At 36.3% G+C, this 17,703-nt stretch overlaps 3 protein-coding genes and 1 long non-coding RNA gene across 11 annotated transcripts; 2 read left to right on the forward strand and 2 right to left on the reverse strand.

Annotated features, from left to right (window-relative positions):
• Window positions 1-1,597: 1,597 nt before the first annotated feature.
• LOC105107566 (uncharacterized) lies at window positions 1,598-2,264 on the forward strand. Its single transcript, XR_838905.1, has 2 exons — window positions 1,598-1,912; window positions 1,976-2,264. It is a non-coding gene; the product is annotated as an uncharacterized LOC105107566 (long non-coding RNA).
• LOC105107565 (ribosome maturation protein SBDS) lies at window positions 2,154-4,889 on the reverse strand. Its single transcript, XM_011001530.1, has 5 exons — window positions 4,666-4,889; window positions 4,398-4,530; window positions 4,099-4,299; window positions 3,835-4,002; window positions 2,154-2,763 (listed from the first exon to the last, which is right to left on the reverse strand). The coding sequence occupies exons 1-5, from the start codon at window positions 4,797-4,799 to the stop codon at window positions 2,326-2,328; spliced, it is 1,074 nt and encodes a 357-aa protein (XP_010999832.1). The 5' UTR covers window positions 4,800-4,889; the 3' UTR covers window positions 2,154-2,325.
• Window positions 4,890-4,974: 85 nt separating this feature from the next.
• Window positions 4,975-13,321, forward strand: LOC105107563 (Polynucleotidyl transferase, ribonuclease H-like superfamily protein). Of its 3 annotated transcripts, XM_011001528.1 has the most exons (15): window positions 4,975-5,229; window positions 5,795-5,854; window positions 5,938-6,003; window positions 6,445-6,578; window positions 6,709-6,821; window positions 8,200-8,328; window positions 8,440-8,510; window positions 9,413-9,472; window positions 10,161-10,216; window positions 10,697-10,757; window positions 10,893-11,160; window positions 11,274-11,455; window positions 11,542-11,837; window positions 12,954-13,088; window positions 13,121-13,321. In XM_011001528.1, the coding sequence occupies exons 1-14, from the start codon at window positions 5,119-5,121 to the stop codon at window positions 13,075-13,077; spliced, it is 1,731 nt and encodes a 576-aa protein (XP_010999830.1). In that variant the 5' UTR covers window positions 4,975-5,118; the 3' UTR covers window positions 13,078-13,088; window positions 13,121-13,321. The 3 variants fall into 3 exon arrangements, with proteins under 3 accessions (XP_010999830.1, XP_010999829.1, XP_010999831.1); XM_011001527.1 differs by having other exon boundaries at window positions 12,954-13,321; XM_011001529.1 differs by having other exon boundaries at window positions 5,128-5,229; window positions 5,788-5,854; window positions 12,954-13,321.
• A 225-nt stretch (window positions 13,322-13,546) lies between these two features.
• LOC105107567 (scarecrow-like protein 1) lies at window positions 13,547-17,500 on the reverse strand. 6 transcript variants are annotated; one of them, XM_011001535.1, is made up of 4 exons: window positions 16,797-17,500; window positions 16,381-16,434; window positions 15,713-15,760; window positions 13,547-15,611 (listed from the first exon to the last, which is right to left on the reverse strand). In XM_011001535.1, exon 4 carries the CDS (start codon window positions 15,539-15,541, stop codon window positions 13,775-13,777), a length of 1,767 nt encoding a protein of 588 aa, XP_010999837.1. In that variant the 5' UTR covers window positions 15,542-15,611; window positions 15,713-15,760; window positions 16,381-16,434; window positions 16,797-17,500; the 3' UTR covers window positions 13,547-13,774. The 6 variants fall into 6 exon arrangements, with proteins under 6 accessions (XP_010999837.1, XP_010999836.1, XP_010999835.1 ...); XM_011001534.1 differs by having other exon boundaries at window positions 16,555-17,500; XM_011001533.1 differs by having other exon boundaries at window positions 16,524-17,500.
• Between the last annotated feature and the right edge of the window lie 203 nt (window positions 17,501-17,703).

Here is a 17,703-nt window from a genome sequence, read left to right on the forward strand (position 1 = left end):
TTAATTTTTTTTTTAAAATCGCTTTTCACGAACTAACAAGGACTGAATACAATAAATATTCCCTAGCTTTTGGGTACTGTAATAATCCTTTCGGTGTTTATCCACGTTGAAAACCAATTCCTCTGCGGTGGCATCACCAAGGAGACAATGACAATCACACGTGTGTCATATGGCAGAAGCAAGTGATGGAAGTATTGCAGCTCACATTAATTAAGAAAATATCTCAGTGTATTCACCAAGACAAAGCAGCGTCGATTGAAACAATTTAATTTAATTTATTTTTATCATTTTGCCTCTCATTCTAAAAATCCATGGCCTAGTTAATAAGGGTGTTATTATTATTTTTGGATTCATTAATTGTTATCAAATGAATTAGGTTAAATTTATCCTTTTCTATTTTTTAAGAACAATATAATTACTAATTTAACATTGGCTGCAAAAAAAAAAAAAAAAGGAGTAACCCTAAGGTTTTTTTTTTGGAGTTTTAGTGAAAGTACTTCATTTCTCTTGGAATAAAAAAAACCTTTTACGTGGATGCAGGGGTTGATAAGGTCATTTGCTAAAAAAATATTAAAATAAAGTTCAAAGTACTTGAATAGTTGCCAAGGTTTTAGACGATACATGCAACGCTGTCTAGTGATTGAAAGTTACTTGTGGGGGGAAGACCGAATGGCTCCTTTATGCCTAAGCGGTGCGTGTGGTTTACGTGTCTCCAATTGAGTGTTCGATGATATATATATATGTTTTTTTTCATTCGTGATTTTTATGTTTGTTATCTAAATTTTCAAAGTAATTTTTTAATTATTTTTTTAAAATATAGTAATTATTATTTTTTATTTTAAAATAATTTATAAAATTAAAATTTTTTTATTTAACCTTTTATGAATTTTTTCATCTGTTACATTTGATCTCTATTATTTTAACTGCTATTTATTTTATTCAAGCTAATTTTTAAAATTAATTTTTTCTTCAATTTCATTCTTAAGTTTTTTTCCTTGTCAATTTTGATTCTTATTTTGATTTTTTATTTTTTTTATCTTAAAATCTGTTTTTTATTTCATCCTTCAACATTAAATTACTCGAGTATTGAGCTTTCTGATTAAGTTTGGATATTGAATTTAATAAATTATTAATTTGAGAGAATAACCTAGTTTATGAAAGGTTTGTCTGAGTTTATTTTTTTTAAGCTTATATTTTTTTTTAAATTTTATCCTCCATCATTTTTTTTCTTTCTATAAGAATTTTAAGTGGTTGTGAAAATAAAAAAAAGGTTACTTTAAGTTTTTTTTTTTGTTAAATTTAACTTTTTTAAAGGATTCTTTTAATTAAATTAATTAATTTTATTTTTTAATATTAAATTGATGGAGTATTGATTTTTTTGTTGAGCTTATGTATAGAATTTAATGAGATTCAAAAGATTAAGTTGGATCTAATAAGTAATTTTATTTTTAAATTAAATTAAATCAAATTAATTAATCAAATATAAATATAAAATACTCATTTTATAATATTTTATTTAATTTGTTTTCTTAGTTGTTACTCTAACACCTCATGTATTTTTTTTAATTACTTAATCTTAGATTTTTTTTTAAAAAAGCACTAGTGTCACATGAATATTTTTCTTTTTAACATTAGGAAAAAAAAGAAAAAAAAAAGAAAAGAGATTGCACAGCCGGGGCGTAGCGTGCGGCATCTAGCTAGTGTTTGCTAGATAGCTTAGTAGATCATAAGATCCAAGTTCTAAGATCCGGAAACACCCCAAGCGATGTGTACCGAGCAGAAATATTAACAGGCTTAAACTTACGACCAATAAATTGGTATACAAAGAGCCAGTTCGTCAGCATGTGGAATTGCTAGATAAACAAGCCTCGATACCATGCTTGCATCTCTCTTGATGCGGTTCTTCAAATAAGTCTGTTATGCAAAGAACCATGGTGTCATTTCCATGTAAGAATTTCTATACGAATTATGAGAGGCAAAACTTACTCGTGTCTTTCTGCACATACCACCTAAGGTATTTTCAGGCAAAACCAGAGTGGTTCACATCTTCACAATTCAATAGGTTCAACCCAAACAAAGAGCAACGAAGAACCAGTGAGAAACCTGCTGGTCAGCAAACTGAATTACGGTCCCACAAAACACTGGAACCTGCATCACTCAACAAAGATTATGTATTCTTAATCTTTTTTTTTGGGGGCAAAAATCCTCATTATTAACTTGTAAAATCCAACTCAAGTGAGATTCATTGAAAATGGCCCCAAAAATATACAAAATGCTAATGCAAAACTACATACAGACAACAATCATATAATGATCGGTCCAATCTCAAAACGAGTATTCTTTTATATCTGTGTTCGAGTCATTCAGGTCCATGTCAGCCAGACAATCTTCTGAAGTAAGAGGAGGCAGCTGCTTGGTCTTGCGCTTCAAATTATGCTTGTGCCAGTCGCTCTTGAAGTGATCCCTGAACTGCTTTGCATCCCCAACGAACACATTGCATGTGCTGCACTTGTTTTGCTTTACCTCCGCCCCAGCTTTCTTTTCATCAGATAGAGTCTGCTTTTGGATTTTCTCACTCAGCTGTACAGCAGAATCAGTAGATTCCTTGGGTAGGGCTGAGGGCACATCTTCATAGTCATCATAATCATCTACATGGGTGTCCTCCTCAAAATGAACAGACACCGCAAGAATTTCCAGCCTGCCCTGCAGATTCCTCACCAAGGCATCGCAGTCCCTGAAGAAACCTGGGTCCATTTCACAAATCTGCAGAAAATTCAATAAAAACTCGTACCCAAAACATGTGCAGATTTCAACATACACCTGAGAAGATGCTTCAAACTTAAGAATAGACAAAAAGATAAAAGAAGAAAAGAATCACTATGTCAAGAGGTGAACATACACTTGAGAAGATGCTTCAAACTTAAGAATAGACAAAAAGATAAAAGAAGAAAAGAATCACTATGTCAAGAGGTCAACATACACTTGAGAAGATGCTTCAAACTTAAGAATAGACAAAAAGATAAAAGAAGAAAAGAATCACTATGTCAAGAGGTGAACATACACTTGAGAAGATGCTTCAAACTTAAGAATAGACAAAAAGATAAAAGAAGAAAAGAATCACTATGTCAAGAGGTCCACCTAAGAATCATATTGGAACTACTAGATTTTTTTTGGGGGTAAGGGGAGAATGCATTGATTCTCCTCTCTTCTAGTAGTTCCGAAATGATTTTCTTAGGTGGACCTCTTGACATGGTGATTCTCCTCTCTTCTTCTTCTTCTTCTTTTTTTGTGTGTCACAAATATGACATTTATGAGAGAAATGTAACTGTCTGGTTTTGTTGGGTATTCTCAAAGGCAGCCATGACATTAGAAAAATCCAGCTAAACCTGTTAACTTGAAAAGATGAGTTCGTAAATTGTTTATGATATTACTCTAGTTGTACTTGTTTTCATAGGGAGGTAATGTTGCCATTGCAGGGATGACACCCGGGACACACGTAATGCAATGGGTTATGAAACTTCCTGTAGCTTTCCTCCACTTCAGTGAGCTATGATCAACAACAACTAGCCTAAGTAGAATTTTAGAAATAGATTACAGCCTTGAAAGCTTGGTCCGTAACTTATTTCACATGTTCTAGTGTATACTAGTCCACTGGTGACACATGAAACCAGCACTTTTATGAAAGACGAAAGCAAGAAACAAAGCCACTAAACAATTTGTTGCCAACACGTTATAAAAGCTGCTATGGAAAAAAGAGAGTGAAGAAAAGTTAACCCAGTGAGAGGTAACGTGTAGATGAAAATTTCACACTACCAAGGAATGAGTGAAACTTACAATAGATTGACGACTTCCAGATTCATCTTTCGAAACAACATTAGCATCCCAGGCACCAAGCTTTTCCAATAGAGTAGAAAAATTCTGTGCACTAACAGTAAGCCCAAGTCTCATTGGAGACCGCTTGATTGGAAAATGCTTTTGAAGCTCACGAATAACATCTAGCGCCTGAGCAAAATACACAAGTAGCAAGAATATTACACATGCTATACCAAATCCAACAAGCATCACAATTTTTTAACAGTTAAAAAGCCACCATATCACCTGCTTCTTAGAGCTGTTATGCGGTTCAACAGCAAAGTGAGTTTCATGCATCAATCTCTCAATCATACTGATAGTGTAAGGACGTTGGGTTTCGGGATTAATAGTTTTCTGCATAACAATAGTTGCGATATCCCGAAACTGACTAGACAACTGAGATTCCCTCTCTTTCCCGGCCACTTGAAGCTCCCCTTTCTCCAATATCTAATAACAATCATAATAAAACAACCGTGGGCAGCCGATTAATTCATTTCCAATCATAAATTAAACAAAATTTGCCAGCTAAATTCCTTCATGCTTACCTCAAGGCAAATTCTGGTCTGATCATCATGTCCAAAAGCTTTATTCAAATCTAAAGATTTTGCAAGAATTCCTTTGGAAACATTTGAATAAACTGTGTGGTGGGACTGCAGCACTTCATCCAAATCTTTCTCTCTGTTTTGTTTTGCCAAAAATAGATGGACCGTATTATTACCTTTTCATTCTAAAAATAAACATGCTACGTATTACAAAGAGCAAAAATAATAGATTTGCAACGAAGGAGAGGAAAAGGAAGAAGAAGACACTCACACGCCAGAGCGCCAAGAAAGGACCTTGTTCTTGTAACAAGCAATCTCGAAACGCATACCATGCTTCTTTAATCGGACCACTGCTACGTTCGTCAGCCGTTTTTGCCCTACCGGCTGCTGCAACTTCACCGACATCTCTACTTCTCGCTCTCTGCCTCTGGATTCTGTCTGCTACCTTCTCAATTTGTGTGTGTGTGTGTGTTTCTTAGCTGTTTTACTGTTAGACCAGGAGACCTCCATCCCTTTTCTTTTATTTGGGAGGCCCACCCAATATAAAAGCTTAAAAAAGGTGGCCCAAGCCCAACCTAATTTAAACATAACAATAAACCCAAATTTGTGCAAGGGTTTTCCTACGTCTCTTGCAACGAACGTTCTGTTCTGCTGTTGTTGTGTTTTTGCGTTTGGAAGAAGAGAGAGAAACAGAAACAGAAACAGAAACAGAAACAGAAAGAAAATGGGAGATTCCGCTGAGCGTAAAAGCGGGGTTAAGGAGGAAAAAACGAGCGATTGCAGCAGCAGCAGCAACAGAAAGGGGAATAAATTTTACGATATCTATGGACCAGATGTATTATCACTTTCTCTATTTTTCTTTTAGTAATTTTACATATTCTTGTGCTTGCTTATTTCTCTTTTGGATTACTTACTTATATCTATAGATTTGTTTAGTCTATATATAAAATCAAGATGATGGTGGTGGTGGTGGTGGTGGTGCTGCTGCTGCTGCTGCTGCTGCTGCTTATTATTATTATTATTATTATTATTATTATTCCTGCTAATTGCTACTACTAGTTATTTGTTGTGTGTGCCATTTTTTCTTAATTATAATCTATACTGAAAATGAGAGAAGTTTGAAGCTCAGTTTTTGGATTAGTAGCTAAAGAAATCTTCAAATGGTTATCTTATTAATTAAGGTTCTGTTTATGGAGTTAAGCTGCCTAAAACCAACGTAGTAATCACTGATCAAGCATGAGTGAAATCTTTGTGTATTGTGCGACATTATGAAACCCTAACTAACATAGGGGCTTAAAAATAATCTGCATATAGTATGCTTATTTTTTCACACTGCTTCTAAATTGGGACGGTATTGTACCGAATGTTGTGTTGATCGGATTTTATTGTTAAGTTTGCAGGCCAGAGCGGAAGTTGTTTACAAGACGCCGCCAGAAACGAGCTCAACTTTGAATCTGCAAGTAGGTCCCATTTTTAATGTATTTCCTAAATTTTGGAAAAGAAGATTAGAAACTGTTGTGAATTGAGTTTTATTTTGATGCAGGACGTTCAAGGACTTGTAACTTGGGTGCTTTCTGAAGGATTCATGCCTTCTTGGGTGTTTATCAAGGTAGAGAAAATGCCCTCCCTTTTGCAATTTATTTCTTAAGAAAGTAAATAAAAAAAATAAAAAACCAAGCTCAGTTAGTATATTGGTAACTGGAGTCTCATGGTGAAACTAAAAAGGAGTTTTGGCTCTTTTGAGCATTGTTTAGTTGTGTTGGGTGGCTTACTCCATCTGCTTCATAGAAAAGTGTGGGATGCTGCTTCTCCTTAATCTTTATAATTCATGTCCCGGATTCTAGTTTGTTGTCTGCTTAGAGAACCTTTAGCTGACACTGTAGATTTTCATGCTGTGTGTTATGTTTGGGACTGAATACTGTGTGGAGTTCCCTTTCTTTGCCTTATCCTGATATATTTCAAAGGACTGCATTTAGGAGCCTGATATTATACCCTTCCCTTGAATCCTTATTGAATTCTGTATCACGGAAATAACATTTGCATTTTGCAGAACAAACCTCTGATTCCAAAAGTGGTTATGCTTTATGTACCTGGCCTGGATGCAGCTTTATACATATCACAGTCTAAGTTGCTTGCTGGCTTTAAAGAGTGCTGTGGGAACCCAATGCCACTTTTATCTCTTAGGTTGGTGATGATTGTTCTTTCTTTAGTTACTGTTCTTCTTCTTGGTTTTTTCTTTTTTGGTGGATAGACTACTTAGTTACTGTGCTCTGTTGTAGCTACCTGATGGCTTTTATTTTTTCTTCCATGCTAGCTGTGTTTCCGATGGAATGCAGACAGTAGATGCGCTTCTAACATGCAAGATGAAAAGAAAGAGAAATGAAGTTGATTCAGTTTCAAGGAAATCTTTCCTGACTTCTGAACAAGGTTTTCGATCTGTTAACCCAATTCCCTCTACCTGATATTTTATGTTTTATGCCATGTCAGTTGAATTTCTTATCCATGATGAGATCAGGCATTCTACAATCTTCAATAATTTCGTTGTCTACTTGTGCTTTTGAATATTGATATTTCTTACAAAAACAACTAAGTTTCATCCCAAAATAGTTAGGGTCAAGTGTATGAATCTATACCATTCAGCTCAACTTATAAACCAATTCTGTTGTCAAAGGTGAAAGGGGCCTGGGCACTAATCTTAATTGGGAAGATATATATATATATATATATGTCTCCCCATTTAAAATTAGATCATTAGAAAATCAAAAGAAAATATAAAATGCAATGTACAATGAACTTTATTCGAAGAAAAATCAATAAAATGCTAATGACTCATTCGAGAACAAGGTAATTTTAGGGATTAAACCGAGGTTTACCTTAAAACCTAGTATGAGCTGTTGATGCAAAATAAGTAATTGTGGGATCTACTCCACAAGGATACAAAATCTACCATCCAAAGAGAACCAAATCTCTCTCAATAATGAGATTTCAAATTGGTCCACTTGACGATCATCTACAATGCCACATCAGGATACCTAAACGAGGAGAGACTGGGCAAATGAAGCAGAATCCAAGGGCATGAAGTGGAAAATGATAATATTTAAATGACGGCCTCGCTCTCCTTCTCTCTCAAATAAATATATAGATAAATAAAATAAAAAACCTTCCTTTCTCTTCCTCTGTGGTTTGTTTCTCTCTGGTTTTTTTTTTTAACCTCTCTTTCTTCTTCCATCTTCAATCTCTTCGTCACATATTTGCTCTCTTTCTTCCTCAACCCACAAACTTTAAGTCCCTACAAGCCCTAATCTTCAATCTTACCCTTTGATCTGTTTGTTATCTTCAAGAACCCTAATTATTTTCTAATTGTTAGAATTAAATATAATTGATTTTGATTTTTTTTTGAAATATTTCTTTTGTCAATGAATTGCTTTTGAAAAGATGTATCTCAAGCAGGCATTGGCTTTAATGCCTGGTACCTTCTTACCAAGTGCTTGGCCTAGGCAACGCTTCATTGAAATTTTCCTGAGTGTTGTGGCCTCACCTTGCCTTACCTGTAGAGCTTAAGAGAATGCCCAAGCCCCTTTTGAAAACAATAAACCCCACCTCAATAACAATAGAATATTGATAATACTTAACCTATGTAAAAATAGGGTGTTCAAGCCTCTATAAGCTCTCCACCAGTTTCTATGCGAACAATGAATTTGTAGATGGTGTATGCAACGTGAAATTTTCCTTTAATTGTAAACTTGATAGTCCTGTTATCATTTTCTGTCTTATGTCAAGGCAACTAACAATGATCATTATGCAGAAAGAAACAATTCTAGCATGGGAAATATATCATCAGCAGGACTCATGAAAGATTTACCTTTCCCACTATCATATTATACACTTACAGCTAAAGAATTGGAAGACAATGGATATTGCATCAATCAACCAGGTAACATGGATTGCTTGTATTGTTGTTGTTGTTTTTTTAATGATCTTTTCAGCCTCATTTCTCCAATCATTCTGTTATTCCATGACTCTTTTTGCGAATTTCATTTTGTAGGTTTTGTTTCTACTGTTTCTGCACCTTCAGGTTGTGGTCCCTATGATATACTGGCACTTGACTGTGAAATGGTAAGATGTCTGTCATGCTTTGAAGCTTACATCATGTTTTCAAGCATAAGAATAAGAATTGTGAATCTTCAATGAGTTTAAGTCGGTATAAAAGTTTGTGGCTTGAAAGAATTCAGTGATAATAGTGTCAGTTTCCTACTTAAAGACAATTGTACTTATTAGAGTCAATTTGAGCTTTAAGTAACTTATTTTTTCATGGGAAATTTAGGGCCAGCTGTGATATTTTTTGGGCAGGGAATATTGTTTTGGAGTGTTAACTGTTATGCTATAATGTCATCGTCATGCTTCCACTTTTGCTACCATTTCAACAGTTGCCTCTTTTTCCCCTTCTTTTATATTACTCAAAGGCTACTCTTGGTTTTATTTGTCTTAGAAAAAGGAAAGGGCAATTAGAAGTCAAATGAGTTCTGTGGGAGAGACGATATCATGAAAATTTCAGTCTGGGTTTTGTCCATAAAATGTTTGGTTATGATAGGCATGTTCCTATATAATTATATTAGGGAAGTCCAACATTGAAATAAATAAATGAAAAATAAGCTACCAAAGATGTGTTGAAGAGTCTCTTTTTCTTCACATATACAAACAGAATGATCTTTATGGGTGGAAGTGGCACCACCTTTGGCAATGCAGCATCTAAATTCAAATTTAGAAAGCAATGTTGTCTGTATGTTCAAAGTTGTTTCTTTAAATTCACGTGCATGTCTACTTAAACAGCAGCTAAAAATGATTTTTAACTAATAAAATGGTGACAGGAAGGAATGTGTGTCAATTCAATGGATGAAATTGTCTCAGGTGCTTTGTTTGTACTATTTGGATCATAATGGAGCAGGGTTTAGCAGATAGTTTATGATGCACTCTTATTGACTTGGTCTCTTCTGTTTTCTTTTGTTCTCTTTTGATAGTGTATCACAAACGAGGGTTTTGAGCTAACAAGAGTAACCCTGGTGGATATTGAAGGACAGGTATGCCTTACAATTTTTCGTTTGTTTGCTGTCTTGGAAAGGCATTTTTTGTTGGTAGTGGTAACTGCAGTAGAATTTGTACTGAAAGGTAATTATTTGCCATTTGTGTGTATACCAGTGTGCTTGGGTTACTTAACATAAATTAAACTCTTAAGATGATATTTTTTTTGGCATTTCCATATCAAGTATTTATTTTTATACCATGCAACTCCTTTCTAACTATTATTTGTTTTATCAGAAAACCTTGATTCATCTTCTAGTTGGTTCATCAGATGTCTATAGTCTGTACTGTTCTTTTCATTACCTCTTGCATCTAGTGTTATTTTACCATTATGGTAGTTGTCATAGTCCAACATGCATGGGGTCATGCAAGCTGCATGCCAACATGAGCTGGCTAAGCAGGTCAGTTTCGTATCCCATTCTCTGCAAATGACTACTGGAATGGTTTAAAATAACTGTTGAAATTCATGGGCTCTGAAATCATGCAAGAATGGTTTTTTTTTTGCATTGAAATACACTGCCCTTCTATTCATAAAAAGCAAAGGGAGAAGGAAATATTCCCTTTTGGTCATACCTAGGTATATTGAATCTTTATTATATCTCATATAACTTTCTACTTTGCTGCTGGGCTTGTGAATTTAGTTATTAGTTGTATGGATTTTTTTTAACCTTGATTGGCCTTTTGCAGGTGGTGTTGGATAAATTGGTTAAACCCTCAAATGATATTGTTGATTACAATACCAGGTAATTCTTTTTCAATAGTTTGTTAAGCCTGTTGATGGAACCCCAACCTTTTTGGTTTTTGATATGCACTTTTATTTTCTTCATGATGGTGATTAGGAGTCTAGAGGATTTTCTTGCGGTGTTTGTGGGGATATGTGTCCTCGTATGGTCTGAACCTCTGATTGACTCACAAAAACTAGAATTACTTGTAAAATGTAAATGATAATTTTGTCAGCATGATTATAATTATGCTGATCAACTTCAATTTCTAGATTCTGTATGTTACCAGTTGGTGCTTTCTTTCCTTTTTCTCAACAGATTCTATATATTAAATACTATGCTTTCCCATCCCCTTTGTTCGGAAATTCTGTTGAATAAATGATTCTCCCAAACCTGGATTAGGGAGAGTGTGTCTGGAACTCACCTGTCTCTGTCTCTGTCTCTGTCTCTCTCCTGAAAAATTGACTTATATTTTTAATTTACTAACACTTCATTTTTCAGGTTTAGTGGGATTACATATGAGATGTTGAATGGGGTAACCACAAGTCTTAAAGACATTCAGGTTTGTTGCTCCAATCAACTCTCTTTTTTCCCATTTTGATGCAGTTTCTACTGGTAGTGTAATGTTGATTTAATGATTGATTTCTTTTTTAAGATATCATTTTCTCATTTCTTTACAGTTGCTTCCTGTATTCAGGAAGACTTTCTAAAGCTGGTTTACAAAGAGACCATCCTGGTTGGGCATTCCCTGGAGAATGATTTGTTAGCTCTAAAGATCTCTCATGAAGTGGTGATTGATACTGCACTATTATACAAACATCCCCGGGGTGGAAATTATAAATCTGCTCTTCGAGTTCTTTCAAAGAGATTTCTTTCTAAGGAGATACAGCAGTCAGGGGCTGGGCATGACAGCATTGAAGATGCAAGAGCTACTATGGAACTGGCACTATTAAAGATAAGAAATGGCAAGTGAAGTTGTGACTAGCATTTGCTTTTGTAGTTCACTGCATTGTTCTGTGCTGTATAAATGCATTTCTAGATGCTTATCTATATTCTATTCTTCTGGCTCTTCTGTTAGGACCTGATTTTGGGTCTCCCCCATCATTTGTGCGGAGAAAGCTCCTTACAGTTTTGAGTGAGTGTGGTAAAACCTCCTCATTCATTGATGATATTTCCATAGTAAAGCGGTATGCATCTGGTTCATCCCATTCATTTCCTGTGTCTTCCGATGAGGAAGCACTTTTGAAAGCTAGAAAGGAGGTAGGTATATTTGGAATTGGCTCTGGATTTTTTTGTTTATTCTTTGATCAGTGATTGTATGCTTATTTGAATAGTGCTGGTTGTAGGTTAAGAATGGTGGAGTACACTTTGTCTGGGCCCAATTTTCAGAGTTGAATTCCTATTTCAAGAAACAAGCAGAGGATGAAGGGAAGTTAAATGGAAAACTTGCAGAGATGATATCATTACTTACATGTGAAAAGAAGTCAACCAACACAAAAGGCATGAAATGCAATATGACACCCCAACTAAAGGAAATTCTTACTAGTATGGATGCTAGGGTTCGTTGCCTCTACTCCACGCTACCAACTAATACCATGCTTATAATTTGCACTGGACATGGAGATACAGCAATAGTGAATAGGTATGTGTTTTTAACATGTTATAGAACATTTTGTTTCATTTACTATGCCATGTTTCTTTGTTTGCTATCAGAATAACTTAATTTCATGCTTTAAATATTGAATAAAGAAAACTGAAAAGCAACCATGCAGTAATAGTTCATCTTATAGTAATTCAATCCTCATATTTTGAAAGACAGACTTTTGAAGTATGTAGTTTCTGCAAGTAAAAAACTATTTACAAGAGCATAAAGGGGGTGCATTCATATAGAAAACTGACACATAATCCATAACACAAGGAGCATTAATCAAATACTGTTTCATGAAAGATAACATGGATAGGTAATTCGTATCCAGTAAATGCCCTAATTTTACGCTGCCTTCACACCACCCAAAAAAATGGTTAAGAGTAATTAGGATGAACATGGTTTTGCTCTCTTTTTATCAAAGGGAAAATCCGTTAACCATGATCTGGCTCTGTTGGAATATGAAAATTATTAGACTTTGAAGAATGATCATAAACTCCCAAACGTGTTTGATGAGTATATTCTAGTGAGTGGGCATGCCAATAGGTTATTGCTCTCCATATTTTATCTCAAACACGTCGTACAATGTGCAGCTTTCTTTGTTTTTAATGACCTGTGATAGTATAAACTTGGACATGGAACGAGATTGGTAATGCACCCACCTCTTGCATTAAGCTCTGACTTCCATATGATGAGAATCATGGGATTCTTTTTCTTAATATTACATTTGTATGTTTACAATGGCGACGTGAAGTTATGGGCTTTGGTCTAATATCCTTCTCGCGGCTCACTTTGTATTGACTTTAATTTCTCACTTGGAATGTCTGTTCAGTACTTCTATCAGTGAAAACATAAGCTGTTTCAAGGCTACCACTAATTTGATTATTCAATGGTTTGTTTGAAGTGTATGTGACACAGCCTGTTTCTAAACATCTATGGTACATACGTAACCATACAAATTTTTTCACAACTCGATATCTATGTGAACCCCATAAATCTGTGTAGGCACATGATGAAGCAGTACCTTATTAGTTGTTCAACCTTTCATCTTGAATCTTCAGTTTGTTGCGTTGTCTTTACTGTTCTTTCTCCTATTGATTTGCATGGATGAAGGGTAAGGAAAATGCTCGCAGAGCAGAAAGAAACTGCCATGTCTCGTGAGAAGATTGTCAAGGTCCTGGAAGAGCTCCAGGCCCAAGCTGAAGTAGCGTTATGTTTTGTTGGTGTGAAGAACTGAGGACATGCCAGATAGAGAAGGGTCTTTGATTTTTGACCTGTAATCTGTTGGTGTTTGCTCTTGTATCAAGCTTTTCACAATTTTGGTTGAAAAAAAGTTAGTGAGCATTAATAGTGTCATCACTCATTGAATAGTAAGGAAATTGTGTAAAATTATTAATTTATTTCTTGAATGATCTAGCTCGTAAGATTTAAAGAGAGACATTTCTAGATATCAAAATGCATGGAAGAATTCATTGAGCTTTGCTCGAGCTGGCCATCCATTTCTTATAATCTGTATAATTTCACCACCTCCTTTTCATCCTAGTGGTGGTAGAGGGCGGGAGGAAGGGTGCCGGATTTTCATAGAAAGACAAGATTTCGGGATATGGAGATTTCCGAAGCAAAGAACCCTGACTGTCTAAAGAGTGAGGAGGACACCAGGGAGATTTGCTAGCTGATTAAGCAAACATTAAAATGAAGACAGGGAAGCAAAGCTTGGAGTAAAAGAGAAGTGGATAATGTTAGATAACCTACGACATCACTTCTGGAAAAGAACTTTACACAACAAGCGCAAGTCATTGCAGCTAATAAGATCACATATCTCTATCAGTATGCAGTTTTATCACACAAAACTATTGGCACAGGCAACCTACACAAACATTCTATATACTCTAATGCTCGGTGCCACAGCTGAACCAGTAACGAAATGGTAGCTGTTATTTCCATGCTGAAGCAAAAACCAAACTTTTGTCTTCCCACCCAAAATGAAGCGCACCCACTTCCTCCTTCAACATGTATCTATCGCTATACTGCTTTATGAGTTTCCGAATCGAATCAACCACGCTAGGACTGATTGAACGCGGAGTGAAGCCTGCCATCTTCATCCTTGCCCTCCATTTCCCGGCAACCTCATACCTCTCAATCCTTTCCTCTCCCTCACATGCTACAATGTTTACTATGTCCCGTGCCAGACACTGTTTCTCAACATTCAGCCTGTCCTGGCTCTCTCGAGGGAGAGTTGCATCAAGAGAAGCGAACACGGCAGAGTAATAGTTGTAAGCTTCAGTAAATCTCGGGAAAAAGGGGGCAGTATTAGTATTCACATCTTGCTCGACAACAGTTACCAGTTTTGGATTCAAGCTCTTAGCCATCCGAAGAAGCTGGTCTCGCTCATTTACTGTTGAAACACTCTCATCAGGCATGTGATGGAGCTGGAAAGCAAAATTCACTACAAGTGCTTCCCCAGGCTTGCAGTTCAGCATGGATGGACTGACAACTGAAGTCTTGGAGGCCACCGCGTGAAACTCAAATGGGACCTTAAGTGCTTCTGCTAGCTTTTCAAGCCTTTGCCCAATGATCCTCAGGCCACCAACATGTCGTTGAACTGACTCTGGGTCATCTACCCCGGTTAATCTCAAATTTGGCAGCTTACCTGGCTGGTTGGCGAGTGTTTGTATCAGTGTTATGTATTGACTCCCTTGGTTTATGTCAAAATCTATTATATGAACTCTCCTTTCACCTTTAAATGCTTCGATCATTGCACCATTTGCTGCCATAAATCCAAATTTAAAACAAGGGCAAATCTCAAAAAGGATCTGCATAGCTGCAAGCCTATCAGAAGAAGGAGGCTCCTTGCATTTCAGAGCTTTATAAAGATATATTCCAGATTCAGCCATACGAGCTGCAAGTCCTTCCACCATGTAGGCTGCAATCCTCTGTGGAGGATCTCCTTGAATCGAGACCATTTGACGGAGCTCATTTATTAATGCTGATGCTTTCTCATTGTTTTCCTCCGAGATTGCATTAGCACACTCAAAAAGCAATCGCCTGGGAGTCCGAGGTGATAACTGTGATACTTCTTTATTACTGCTGATGCTACTTAGGTAAGAATCTGAAGACGATGACTCCTTGGGAGAATCATGGAGCATCCCATTCTGGATTGGATCAGACCACTCTGCATCCATTTCCATGCTTTGACTATTTCCAAACATGCCATCCTCATCATCCTCTTCATTATCTTCTAAAAGTGCTCTCTCTAGTTCCTGAAGCTTTAACTTCATCTTATATTCATCATAATCTAGTTGATCTGGGCTCTCAATGTCCAAGTAATCTGACTCGGAAATGAATTGATAGCCATCGCAGGGTGTGGTCAAATTGAAAGAAGCATTGTAGGGATCGTGAGGGAACATGGTTGAACCTGAACTCTTTCTTGGCTGGTAGGAAGATGCCCCTTGTGGATGATGAGCTGAGTTCCCTGAAATGTCAGAACTTGATGGTTGTATTATTTCTTCTGTTGGGGAATCAAGGAAGTACTTCTCATAACTCTCACAAGAGTAAGAATCGGTCATATACATGTTCTGCCGTTTATCAGGCCCGAATATTTGGGCAGACAAACCAGAGTTGTCATTGCTCCCCTTCAGTGAGTACAGCTTGTTATTTCCGTATGCTCTGGCAGAGAGTTCTGCAGATCCAACTAAAGACATGATTTTTCTCTAAATTAACTCAGGTTTGAAGAGTGATGGTTGTATCATATATATCCCGAGGCTTGAGTCACTGTCGTCAAATTGGCAGGAAATAACTTGTTAATATTTGTCAAAAATGAGAACTACCATACAACACTATCACTCTCTTTAAAAGAAATGTAAAATAATCACCTGGAGCAGCCCCTTAGATTTGAAATCCAGATGAAATTTATTGGGTGTCTGCATTTAGGGACAAGCAATGTAAAGGAAAACAGTTGGAGAAACAGCAACCAACAAGGTATAAGCCTATACACATAGCTTGAGAAACACTCATGTAACAGAAAGAGAACCGAATTCTGAATTATAGACCGTGGAGAATCAGTCTGTGTAAATATGCAAATACATTGAATAAGCTTGTTTGCGTCTCTGACAACAGACTTAATTCTTAGATTGCTTTTATTGATCGACTTCAAATTCCTTCAAAAGCAAGTTATAATTGACATTAAAGATCTTCCCTTAGTGACAAGGAAAAGACTTGATGCGTGTCCGCATCAAGACTGCTATGTTCAATCAGAAAAAGGAAACAGACAGAGAGTTGAATCTTGGCTCTTCTTATGTACAACAGAGAAGGATTCATTGATAACCAGTGCTGCAGAGGACACAATAATCTATATTTTTTAGGTAGCAACACAAAATCTTCAGAAAAAACGAGATCTATTGAACATCCAATAATACGTAGACAATCAACCACAAATGACATAAACAAAAATCAGAAGGAAGGATAATAATCAGCAGTAGAGGTCATATAAGTAGTCAATCCTGAATTCTTATGTTTTTATTTTAGCAGACAGGGCATGTACCTGAAGTGGGAGAATGAATTCAAGAGGAAGTGGCAAAGGTCATAGCAGCCAATCCTGGAATTTAGTTGATAACCAGATAGACATAAGCCTCAAGATTGGTTTTGAAGGAAAGAAAGAAAGATAAAGGATTTGACTATGAACACCTGTGTTTTGGAGGCAAAAGGATAAACATACCTCTTAATGGTATCTTCACAAACAGAAAAAACCCAACTTTTGATTGTGATGTGAGGTAAGTTGGAGGGCAACAAACCATTTAACAAACCAAAATACTAAAAAATAGGACAAAAACTTGAAGAAAATGTAAGCCAGGTGAATAAAATACAACTTGACAGAGAAGAATTAAGCTACCCAAAGACCAACAATATCTTATTTAACGAGTTATATGAAAGTTGTGAGAAAAGTGGTGAGAAGCTAACCAAAAATATTCTTCTTTTGAGATAGAAACTTCTTTGAAAGGCTTTCTTCACCTGAAAACAGACTTTTCTTCCTACGGTGGAGTTTCCTTTGCTTTGTCTTTCGGGTTTTTCACTTTTTCTTCATGTTTATACCGACTTGTCTGACTAGCTTGTCATTCCTAAATTTGACGTGGTGGGGTCCAAACACACCCGCAATATGGAACTCCAATTTCATCACTCAATCCTCACCATTTTTAAGTTTGAACGCCATTGATTGATTTGGCGTGCTTTGTTAATTAGAGTTGTTGACCTTTCTTTAATGGTGGGCACAGGGGCATGAAATCATGAAATTGCTTGAAGCTACCCACGAAATATTTGACCCAAATTTCTGACAAAATCGAAGAGGTGACGACAGATTATTGGTGAAAAAGATTTCAGAAAAGCATTGTGACAGGGTAAAAGAAACAGTAGGTTACAACGCCTGTGGAGGTGGTGGTAAAGTGATAACAAGTGTACGGTCCTTGTTGAAAGCATGGTACAGGAGTTGCTATGATCATGATGGTGATTGTGAATTTGGTGATGTTGGACCAACAGATTCGAAACGAGTGGGTGAGTAAATGGATTGCACTTTCTGAAACATAAACATGGGAGGGGTCAAAGTATTTTTGATTGATTTATTCCATGCTTCTCGATGACGAGCTTGTGGTCTCGGAGCCAACTCACCTTTGCTTTGCACCACCGTCAAAACTTTATAAATAGTTGAATTTCAGAATCCACGTTTGCCGTGTAACCTAATCTTGAATCCACGTTTACTTGAAAAGACAAATGAGTCCCTATAGTTTATGTCATCCTTATGTCATGGCATGCATGAGCAAAACCCGCATGGGACAGGCAATTATTGTTTAAATTTATTATCTAGTTTAAAAAA

The sequence above is a fragment of the Populus euphratica genome, unplaced genomic scaffold (assembly GCF_000495115.2).
Source record: "Populus euphratica unplaced genomic scaffold, PopEup_1.0 scaffold164.1, whole genome shotgun sequence".
Classification (NCBI taxonomy): domain Eukaryota; kingdom Viridiplantae; phylum Streptophyta; class Magnoliopsida; order Malpighiales; family Salicaceae; genus Populus; species Populus euphratica.

What these genes read in the sequence shown, in the direction of transcription:
- LOC105107565 (XM_011001530.1), bottom strand. Translation starts at nt 4,799, where the DNA reads ATGTCGGTGAAGTTGCAGCAGCCGGTAGGGCAAAAACGGCTGACGAAC. An exon ending in CTTTCTTGGCGCTCTGGCGT is followed by an intron (nt 4,531 to 4,665) that starts GTGAGTGTCTTC and finishes AAAACAAAACAG; the next exon opens with AGAGAAAGATTTGGATGAAG. An exon ending in ATAACAGCTCTAAGAAGCAG is followed by an intron (nt 4,003 to 4,098) that starts GTGATATGGTGG and finishes TATTTTGCTCAG; the next exon opens with GCGCTAGATGTTATTCGTGA.
- LOC105107563 (XM_011001527.1), top strand. Translation starts at nt 5,119, where the DNA reads ATGGGAGATTCCGCTGAGCGTAAAAGCGGGGTTAAGGAGGAAAAAACG. An exon ending in CTTCTTGGGTGTTTATCAAG is followed by an intron (nt 6,004 to 6,444) that starts GTAGAGAAAATG and finishes TGCATTTTGCAG; the next exon opens with AACAAACCTCTGATTCCAAA. An exon ending in TTTCCTGACTTCTGAACAAG is followed by an intron (nt 6,822 to 8,199) that starts GTTTTCGATCTG and finishes ATCATTATGCAG; the next exon opens with AAAGAAACAATTCTAGCATG.
- LOC105107567 (XM_011001537.1), bottom strand. Translation starts at nt 15,541, where the DNA reads ATGTCTTTAGTTGGATCTGCAGAACTCTCTGCCAGAGCATACGGAAAT.